Source organism: Oppia nitens, unplaced genomic scaffold (assembly GCF_028296485.1).
Source record: "Oppia nitens isolate AA-2021 unplaced genomic scaffold, nextdenovo-longstitch-racon4-pilon3 scaffold13_pilon_pilon_pilon, whole genome shotgun sequence".
NCBI classification, from domain to species: domain Eukaryota; kingdom Metazoa; phylum Arthropoda; class Arachnida; order Sarcoptiformes; family Oppiidae; genus Oppia; species Oppia nitens.
The window spans coordinates 1,391,561-1,402,795 of record NW_026533192.1 but is presented as its reverse complement, the minus strand read 5'-3'; the positions used below and the strand labels follow the sequence as shown (position 1 = coordinate 1,402,795).

At 23.9% G+C, this 11,235-nt stretch overlaps 1 protein-coding gene across 1 annotated transcript; it reads left to right on the top strand.

Moving 5' to 3' along the window:
- Positions 1 to 413: 413 nt before the first annotated feature.
- LOC128960089 (sucrase-isomaltase, intestinal-like) lies at positions 414 to 4,074 on the top strand. Its single transcript, XM_054306163.1, has 11 exons — positions 414 to 507; positions 611 to 1,040; positions 1,113 to 1,284; positions 1,366 to 1,462; positions 1,563 to 1,801; positions 1,892 to 2,299; positions 2,362 to 2,452; positions 2,528 to 2,666; positions 2,751 to 2,919; positions 2,994 to 3,359; positions 3,431 to 4,074. The coding sequence occupies exons 1-11, from the start codon at positions 414 to 416 to the stop codon at positions 4,010 to 4,012; spliced, it is 2,787 nt and encodes a 928-aa protein (XP_054162138.1). The 3' UTR covers positions 4,013 to 4,074.
- The last annotated feature ends 7,161 nt before the right edge of the window (positions 4,075 to 11,235 follow it).

Below are 11,235 nucleotides of genomic sequence, written 5' to 3'. Positions count from 1 at the left end.
TAATGGTAAGATAATTTATAATCATTAATATAATATTTAATAAAATTATATAAAACTATGATATATAATAGTATACTGTAGTTACTTTACATTTACATTTAAATTTTCTAAAATATATTTTATTTAAAATTATGATTTAAGCACAATTTTACATAGATCATTTTTAAAAATTATTTTTTACATTTTTAAAATAAATAATTTATCAAAATTAATACATTTCTATTAATTTTATAAATATATTTATAATATTATTATTTGTTATTTTGAAAAGTAAATGTTATTTATAATCAATTTCAAGTGACTCGTAATCAAACAGTACTGATAGCACACAAACTGAGTACATGTATCGTATATACTGTATTAGTATATAAATTAAATGAATCAACAAATTAACAACAATTATCATATAAAAAATGTATTTAAWTTATGTCTCATTTGTGGCACTTATTACCACATTATATGTGRTAAATGCTTTAAAAACTAATCGATTGGATTGTGTCATAACAAGTAAATAAATTATTTGTTTGATTTAAAACTAATTTTAAATGAATTGTATTTATTTTTAAAAAAATTAAAATAATATTAAATTTAAATTGTTTGTGTATTTTAGATAAAAAGTTTAGTGAAAATCAATGTCTGGAAAGAGATTGTATATATGATGCAAATCCGGAAAGTCCTGACATTCCGTACTGTTATTTCAATGTCAATAAAATTGGTTATAAAGTGAATGAAACTTCTGTCAAGACATCGGATACCGGTTTAGAAGCTTTGATTAAACTCAAAGACACAGCAAAAGACATAAAATTTGTTAAACAATTTGATACTTTAAAAGTTGAGGTCAAATATTTAACTAAAAATATTGTCAGATTTAAAATATACGATCCAAACAATAAACGATATGAAGTTCCCATTCAATCCGAGTTTCCTTTACTTAAGAATCCACCCAAACCTCCAAAAATTRATGATTTAAAATATAGATTTAACTTAAGTAAAAATAATTTTGATTTTACTATTGAAAGGAAAAGTACTGCAACTAAAATGTATGTAAATAAATGTTTATAAAATACTATAAATATGTACAAAAAAATCACAACAAATTCACTTTTTAATAGTTTTGACACAACTATTGGTGGACTTATATTTAGCGATCAATTTATACAAATAGCTAGTTATTTACCGTCAAATAATGTCTATGGTTTGGGTGAGAATACTCACCAATCATTTAGACATAACCTAAACTACAAGACTTGGCCCATATTTACCAAAGATTCACCTCCTGATGACGTAATCGTATAATTAGATTATTATCATTAGTAATATCTATCTATAAATTTGGTATCAATTTATTGTATATTTGATACTCAGAATGAGGTCAATAACTACGGTCAGCACCCGTTTTATACAGTATTAGAAACTAATGGCAAATCACACGGAGTCTTATTGCTTAATAGCAATGCGATGGGTATTGTATTAAATTAAATATTAACAGTAAATTAGTGATAGTGTTAAGTAATTTAAAACAATTTAAATAATATACATGTAATATAAAATATTGACAACAGAGTACACATTGATGCCACGGCCGGCCATATCGTTCAAAACAATTGGCGGTATTCTTGACTTCTTTGTCTTTGTTGGCGATAATCCCGAACACGTCATACAGTTGTATACATCACTGATTGGCCGCACATTTATGCCGGCTTTTTGGGCATTGGGTTTCCAACAAAGCAAATATGGTTATCATAATACCAGTCATGTCAAGGCTGTCGTTGACAGACAAATCAAACATAATATTCCTTATGTAAAAATAATTATAATATTATATGATATTAACATTTTGTATATTTCATAATAATAATAATAATGACAATAATTTATGATTAATGCATAGGACGTACAATTTATTGATAGCGACTATAAGTATTGGTCACGTGACTTTACAATAGATCCCAATTATTTTGCAGATCTACCAAAACTTATAGACGACACTCAATCCCAATATAACCTTCACTGGAYACCAATCATTGATCCGGGCATTCAGGGAAATGCATCCAATTATGATATATTTACAAATGGCAATAACCAAAATGTGTTCATCAAATGGCCAGACAGTGTGCCAATGAAAGATAGACATAATCCAGAACAGGTAGACATAACCCATAATAATATATACGGTCGGGTTTGGCCCAATGGTCCGGTAGCCTTTCCCGACTTCTTCAAAAATGCTACCCAAATCTGGTGGCAAAATAATTTTAAACACTTGTATTCAATTGGATGGAAATTTAATGGACTTTGGATTGTAAGATATTATTTGAATTAAATATTATGATATATTTTATTTATAATAAACTACTGTAATAGGATATGAATGAACCGGTCAATTTTTGGACGGGTAAAGGATATAATCTACAGTGTCCTATCAATAATTATGATAATCCTCCTATTAATATAAGTATGATTTTTWWAAAAATTATATTAATTATGTTTTTAATTTATCTAAATTTGACTAATTATTTATGTAAAATAGAGGCGCTTTGGGTTAATAATTTCGATCAATTAAGTAGAGGTACTCTGTGTATGATTGGTGTGGAGGGAGAGTCGGGTCAATACAAACACTATGACGTCCACTCACTCTATGGCTTGACTATGGCTGTGCCAACTCAAAAGTATTATTATTATAATAAAATAATTGAAAATGATTTTTGATATTTATTTGACATTTGACCCAATTTTAAAAATTTATATTTAAGAGCATTACAAGTAATCACTGGTAAAAGAGGTTATGTGTTATCGCGATCGACATTTGTATCGTCGGGTCGCTATACAGGTCACTGGTTAGGGGATAACCATAGTCTATGGCCTCATATGAAAGACTCGATAATAGGAATATTGGAATTCAATCTCTTTGGTATACCTTATGTACGAATTTATAATTTATTTTAAATATTAGTTATATTAATATAAAAACATATAATAAATATTATATACATTAGATCGGCGCCGATATCTGTGGTTTCTTTGGCAAACCCACACCAGAACTATGTCTTCGATGGCAACAATTGGGAGCTTTCTATCCATTTAGTCGTAACCATCACGAGAACGGTCAGGAGTTAGAACAGGATCCGGCCGTTTGGGCTGAAAGAGGAAACCCTGAAGTGACAGAAGCGGCCAAAAATGCACTTTATTTGAGATATTCATTACTTCCCTATTTATATACTCTTTTCTTTAAAGCCCATGTCTTTGGCAATACAGTTGTCAGACCACTATTTCATGAATATCCCACAGATATACAAACATATAGTATTGATGAACAGTTTATGTGGGGATCGGCTATACTTATATCTCCTTTTCTTTATGAGGTATATTAGAACTTAAAGCATAAATTGATATAAAAATTATTATTATCTTTATTTTATTTTTTAAATATAAGAAACAAAAAGAAGTGAAAGCTTACATTCCTTCAGATGTTTGGTACGAACCGAGCGGTGATTTTGTTAAGCTTTTCCCAAACACCGGTCGCGTAGCACTCGCCGACTCATCACTTCATCCGCCCATCCATTTCAGGGGTGGATCCATAATACCAGTTGCTTATAAACGTGCGGTCAATACTCAAGAGTTGCGTCAAAAACCAATTCAATTGGAAGTTTATCCCAAAGACCGTCGAGCCGTCGGTGATTTGTTTTGGGACGACGGAGAGTCTATCAATACTATTGAAGATAATCGATACAATTTGTATAGATTTGAATTATATCCTAACTGTTCACTTGAGATTCATAATCAAAAACATGGATATCACTCATCAACTCCTCATATAATCAACAAAATTTTTGTGGCAAACACTAAAAAGACTAAAATAAGTGCAACAATTGATGACAAAATTATCGATAATATTATGATTTACAACCACTATATAGTGTTTCTCGTAAACATTGACTTGAATTCAGGCAAACTGAACCAAAAGTGGACAATCAGTTGGAAAAGCATTACTGATAACACATGTAATTTGAATTAATTTTCAAAACTACGATAATAATACTAAATTCATTCAATAATAAGCTTAAATATGCCCGTATAATACTGTATAATTTTATATTATATTACAATACACGTAATAATATTTTTTATAAGTATTTATTTGCATAATATAGTATATTAATATTTAATAATATAAATATGAATAATGCATAAGTTGTGTTCATGTATTATTGTTATAATTTAAAAATTTTCTATTATAATTGAAATTATATAATCGAGAATTTATATTTATAATGGGTTTTGATTTGTTGTTTATAAGATACGTATTTTTAAAATTATATTCAAAAATAAAAATAACAATTGATATAAATGTTCCGATAAAATATGGACCCAGGGCAGGTTTGATTTTGACAGTGTATGTCCAATAATGTTGAATATGCTTTCGGGACATAAACTCCCTTTTATTGTCATCAAAATAATGAGAAGCAACTATCATAATATCATGAGTCCATTTAAAATACAATCCGGTTTCCAATATRTCGTACAATCTTTAATAAAATAAAATTATAATTTATTATTAACATAACTATCATATAAATCATATTTAACTGATATTACATATCATTTAGTTTGATGACTACTATAGGATCCAAATTATTCCCGTAAACATAGCCCATGTAATGATCAAATTGACTCACWCTTGCTATATGTGTCAGTGCACTGTCCCTTTCGCTTATTGAGGTCTCAATCATTTTTGCATTTTCCTCGTAAGCTATTAACACATGTGTCTTATTATACATGATTTGTTCCCTTAAGTCATATTTAGCCTCAAATATTTTGCTGTGATCTGAAAGTATCTTTTTTGGTGTATTATTTAAACCTAACTCTAAATATTTTAATTCAATTTTATTTCCAGATTTCTAAATATTAAAAAAATATTCTTAAATAATAATTATATTTATTACTGTATTTAAGATAATAAATAAAATTTACATTATATAGCGATATACGTTCCTCACTGTAATGCAAAATAGGTATTAAATCATATTTAATTAAATCGTTAATTGAATCAATTGTTGTATAAATTTGTCTCATTGTTGAGTGAAGTATTGCAGATGAAGTCATTTGTAATATAATTAGCATAATTAATATGAATGTACCATAACTTGAAAATAGTTTATTTGTCAATTTTTTTGCTATATATCATATGTTWAAAAATATTTTATTAAATTATTTACATTATAATAATTTAAGTATATATTATACTTCCAAAAAATGATGAACTTAATAGATACCATTGTTGATATCCCATACAATTTAAAAACTTGATTAAATTTTTATATTTATCTTGATTAGTATATATGATTGTAAATAATATTGGAATAATAATAAATGTAAACAATAATAATATCCAAAACTATTTTATAAATTATTTTAGATGAAATATTATACGTTATAAAAATAGATTCAAAAAGTAATTTTTAAATATTATAGTACAGTATACTACTGTAAGTCGTTTTAATAATATTYAAATATAAAATCACCAAGCTCATAAAGCTAAATCCATCTAAATTTATTAAAAAAATCTTTTCATAAAAACTAAATTAAATAAACAAAATGAATTTTTATTAATAACATTAAATAATTATTAAAGTAGTATTTAAAATATTATAATTTTAATTAAAATATCTTAGTACAAAATTTTTTAATTAGTTTAAATGAGATGTTTTGGATATTATAAATTAACTAATATCATACATATTATTTTAAATGAATTTTGTATAATAACTTTCTGTTAAATTAACATTTATAGTTTTTTTAAAATTTAACTTAGCCTTTAAAAATTGGTGATTTTAAATTTGTTAGATAAAAAAAATACTGTACCAATTTGTCATATATATGAAAAATACCAAAATAATCATTATTAATTACTGGRTAATATGAACCTAATATAGTGATTAATGGCAAAACAATTAATAAAACAGTGGGTCTACTAAATAATGCAGTTGTTTCAGTAATTGTTGAATCCATTAATAATAGATCCGTTTCCTGTAATACTCATAAGATTACATAAAGTTATTGACAATAATAACTATTAATTAAATAAGATATAATACATTGTTATAAAGTGCAGTAAAATATGGTCCTATGTGTTCGCCATTGATTTTTATTGTATTATTTAAATCGACAAATTTGGAAATTGCCCTTTTATAATAAATAATAAAATTTTAGTAATAAATCTATACTTATTTTCTTATTATATATTTAAATACATATAATGTGACCGTCGGACCAGTTCTCGGGCTACAAATAAAAACGGAGAACAAAGAGGTGCTATGACTCCATTAGACTAATTGATTAATAAATTACAAAAACAAAATTTAACATAAAATATATATATATATATATATTAAATATTACCGCATCATTATGAGTAAATGTGAAATTACCCAATGATGTGAAATTATATCCAAAATTGATGGGTAATTGTTTAAGATAATCGCCAAAATCACATTCACAATTAACAGTAACTTCAAACATTTTATATCAATTAAGTAATTTTAAAATTATTATACTAATACTTTATTTTAACAATATCTAGATATTGTATATTTTATTAGTGAATAATATTTTAGTAAATGTAATATTTTTAATAATGTTAAATTGTAATTTATAATATTAATAGTTCACAATCTTTAAAAACCACATACAAAAAAACAGTTTTAATATGTTAAATTTATTTTTGTATGTAAAGATTTAATAATCTATTTATTATTATTTAATTATTATGTAAAACAATAAATKAATTATTTCAAAATTATTACAATGTTATTGAATTATTACAATTAAAAATTCAATATTGTCATAGCAATTTAGTTATTATTGAGAATTATAAAAGTAATTATGCTATAATAATTATTATCTTATTTATTACTAACTATAATATCAAGGTTAATTTTTTTAAATATGTATTAATATATAAATTATAAATAGTTTTAAAAGTAAAAGTAAAATTAGTAAAAGAATAATAATTATTATATTTTAAAAAATTAAATATTGAAATATTCAGATAAATTTTGGTTATTATTTATAATACTGTAGTAAGTTACTACTAGTAACTAATTTTTCAAAAATAAAAAACATTCTTGAATAAACATAATATAATGTATATATAAATTTAATTGCTATATATTTATCATATTTGATTTATTTTGAATTATAATTTATTTTTATTGATTTTTAAGACATACAAGTTTTTCCAACACTAAACTAATAATTGATAGACAACTGCCAATAAAATAAGGTCCCAGTGCTGGTCGTATCTCAACTTTAAGTATAACTTTAACTGTATTTACAAATCTGTAGTGGACAGGGGTTTAGTCGAGTCCACTTCAAGGAACTATAGCTCAAATTGATGAACTTCTGGTACTCGGGGTATCTTCGGAAAATATATCCGGTCTATAGATATCCTTATTCTTAGAAATATAGATCTCTAGGCTTCTCTATGTCGGTTGAATCGATTAGACTACTATTACAACACTCATAATCACTGTTACACTCTTAATAAACACATGTTTTCGTATATTCATAACTTATTTACTAATTCAATGATATACTTAAATTCATTGATAATTAGATTAAATACATGTATAATTAAAATATAAAATAAATGATATTATAATTTATGACTTTTCAATAGCACACCCTTTTAACACTCGGATCTTAACATGACTTCTCTCTACGACAGCATAGCACACACTGCTAACTACTCTGCATACTCACAACTGCACACTCTTTCCCTCTTTTTCACCCCCTTTTATAGTCATATCATATTAACATAGATTATTGATTAAACATAAGATTATTGATAAGTTGAGAATAATATGAAATAATAATTATAAATCTTAGAAAATAATAATATTGAATATCTATTAGTAATAAATGTTAAAATATGAAATTGAATAGATTTTATGGCCTTATATCATATAAATCGGGTTATCCATTACAAATCTTTGATCACTTTTCCCATTAGGCGTTTGTTTTTCAACTGATACAAACTTGTCGTGAATTCCCGTTTCTATTACATCATATAGACTACGAAAATAAGATTTTAAAATAAAACAAATGCATTATTATTATTATATATATATATTATTAAAAATGTTTGCCACATCTTTATTTAAGTATTTGTTATAAACATATCCAATAAGATTATAGATATAGTTATTAGCGCTTATATGAGATAATTTCTATCTTAATATTGATCTCTCGATAAGCTTTGAGTGACTAATAGATGTAACAAAAAAGTGATTTTTATTTTGTAAAATCATTTCTTGTAATATCGTTTTGGCGGCAATCAGTTGGACCTCATCTGTCACTATGTTTTTGTCAGTATTTGGACTAACATTTTCTCCAAATGATTCCCARATATCTATTATTAATAATAATATTACAAAGTTATTGAATAAACTTTTATAATTTAAAATTTATTTATCTATACATTAATTAAATGTAAACTTTAATATAAATAATGAATTAATGGCTTCAAATTATTTTTTTKACTTAAATCGTCTATTGAATCAATAATAGTGAATAATTGTTGATAGTATTGATGATGACATGCATTTAGTGTTGGCAAAAAAGAGAAATTTATAAAATAATAGAGAAATTTCTAGGAAGTTTCTAAAAGAAATTWCTATCTATGGGATCCSCATGTTAATTTTGTTTTTCTCGATATATGTTATTATGTAACAATACATTGTTTTTACAAGTAATAATTAAATATTAGTATTGATATTTTAAYTATCAATTAAAGTAAAAATTAATTTATTTAATTATCTTAAATTTATATATATATATAATAAAATGATTATTAAAATTTTASAAAACTGATTATTATTAAATAATTATAATTATTTTACATATAGGTATCGCATTTTGTATAGTAGTGTATACAGTAGTGTGTAGTAGACATGTAGTACTGTATAATGTTATATGAATAGTAGTATTATTTATATATTATTACAATAGCTATAGATATGGGRATCCCATAGTATAACAATAAAGTTAAATTTCTATAGAAATTTATTCCTGAGAAATTTTCTAGAAACTTTCTATTATCCCATCTCTACAWRCATTTAATCAATATTAATGATCTTATTATATAAGCCATGTGTAAGAGTGCATAAGTTTTCTTATGTAAACCATTTAATTTATCTATTATTGATTAAACAAACATTAGTATTATTATTATTATTATTTATAACAATACTAATTTTTTATTTTAAAAATTATTATAACTTTGATATATAGTTCCTAAATATGTTGTGGAAATCATTTTCCAGATAACCTGAGAATAGCTATCAAAAAACATGATTAAGTCATGCATTTGATAACAACTAAAATATATTAATCTTATTCKTATTATTGAGTTATTGACAAAAATGTTATTAATATTAAAGACCATATCTAAAGAATATTAATATATACAGTAAAGTAAATATCTAAAACCGTTAATTAAAATATAGAAATTATTAAACATTAACAGGATATTAAAATAACATACATAAAAATCAAATATACGAAAAGTACTTATATAACTATCATATTTTATAGAGATAAATGGTTGCAATGATTGTAATCAATAAATTGTACTAGGGCATATTTAATGTAAATTTATAAATAAAGTTTTATGTGATCTTTGTTTAATATTTAAAATAATAAACCTAATGCATYAAGTTTTGTACTTTGGATATTTAATTAAATTATAACCAATTAAATATTTCTGTATAAATTATAGTTAATTTATATATTAAAATGTAAAATTACATATCATATTATACTAATAGAACTGTTGGTTGTAAAACAATTATAAATACAGTTCTAATCAAGCATTAAAAATAGAAATAAATTTGTAAATTTTTTTTATAAATTTATTTTTTTCATAYATTTGCTATATATTTGCAATATTATAATTATAAAGCATTTATTTTATTACACAATAAATGAATATAATTATGTATATAAAATAGTATGAAAACGCTATTTTTATAATGCATTACATAACACCTGTTGTAATTAAATTTGCCAAAGATTTACAAATTGATTGATTATAATTGTTATTAATGTATAATCATTTGTAATTTGTAGTAATATATTATACAATATACTTATATATATTATAAATTAATACTGTACTACAAACTAGAGGTCGGAACCGAAGCATATTTTAGAAAACCGAATCGAATCGGAACCGAACCGTAGTTACGTCACATACTCTAAAAAATATCTCATTTTATTTTTATATAAAATATAGAGTCGAATAATTAGAATAAGCATAAATTAATTTAGTAATAATAATTAGGTTTACCGTAATAATAATAATTTATATAATAACTATGATAATTATAATATAAAATATTTTTAATAACAAAAACACTTACCGTCTTTGCGCACACGGTTTTCCATTGGCAGGTAATGCGATAAGTGGTAAGTTTGGTGATAATTGTTTCCCCTGGAGTTTGCTTGATTTGGAGCACAAAAAATCCCAGTCAAGTTAWAAGTTTTTATTATGTATCAAATTCATGCCACTCATGATTTTTTCTCATTATTTAATTAATTAATTAATTATTTATTTGATTATTAATTTTACAGTATTGATCGATCCTAGAATATTAAATTATTTATTTATTGATTGATCGATCATATATTTAATTAATTATAACTAAATTTAGATTATTTAAATTATAATAATAGTGTAGTTACCAGTTATCACATTTACTGCCATTCGGTTATTTTAGTTATCGCATTATCTATTATTAATTATTTGTGGCAGGTTTAGTGATAATTAGTTGCATATCATTTTGAAACTTTTAATTAATTTTAAAAATTGATGTCAAGTTATTTGGTTAAAAACGGTAAATAGAAAGCGGTTTTTACAACTGAAACCATCACGAAAACAGAACCGTTTTGAAAGCCGGAACCGAAATTTAGGAACCAAACCGAAACCGTTTAGGTTTCGATTTCTACTACAAACTACTAGTATTTCATAAAAATTAAAATATTCAGTAAATTTAAATTATGGGTAATTGTAAAAACTTTTATTCTTTTATTTTCATTTTATTTTTAATGATAAATATCTAAAACTAAAATACTGATATAGCATTTAAGTATATAAATATTAAATAAAAATATTAACAAACGTTTTATATATATTAAAATATAATTTCAATTAAAGATATTACAAAAATTGGCTTTTAG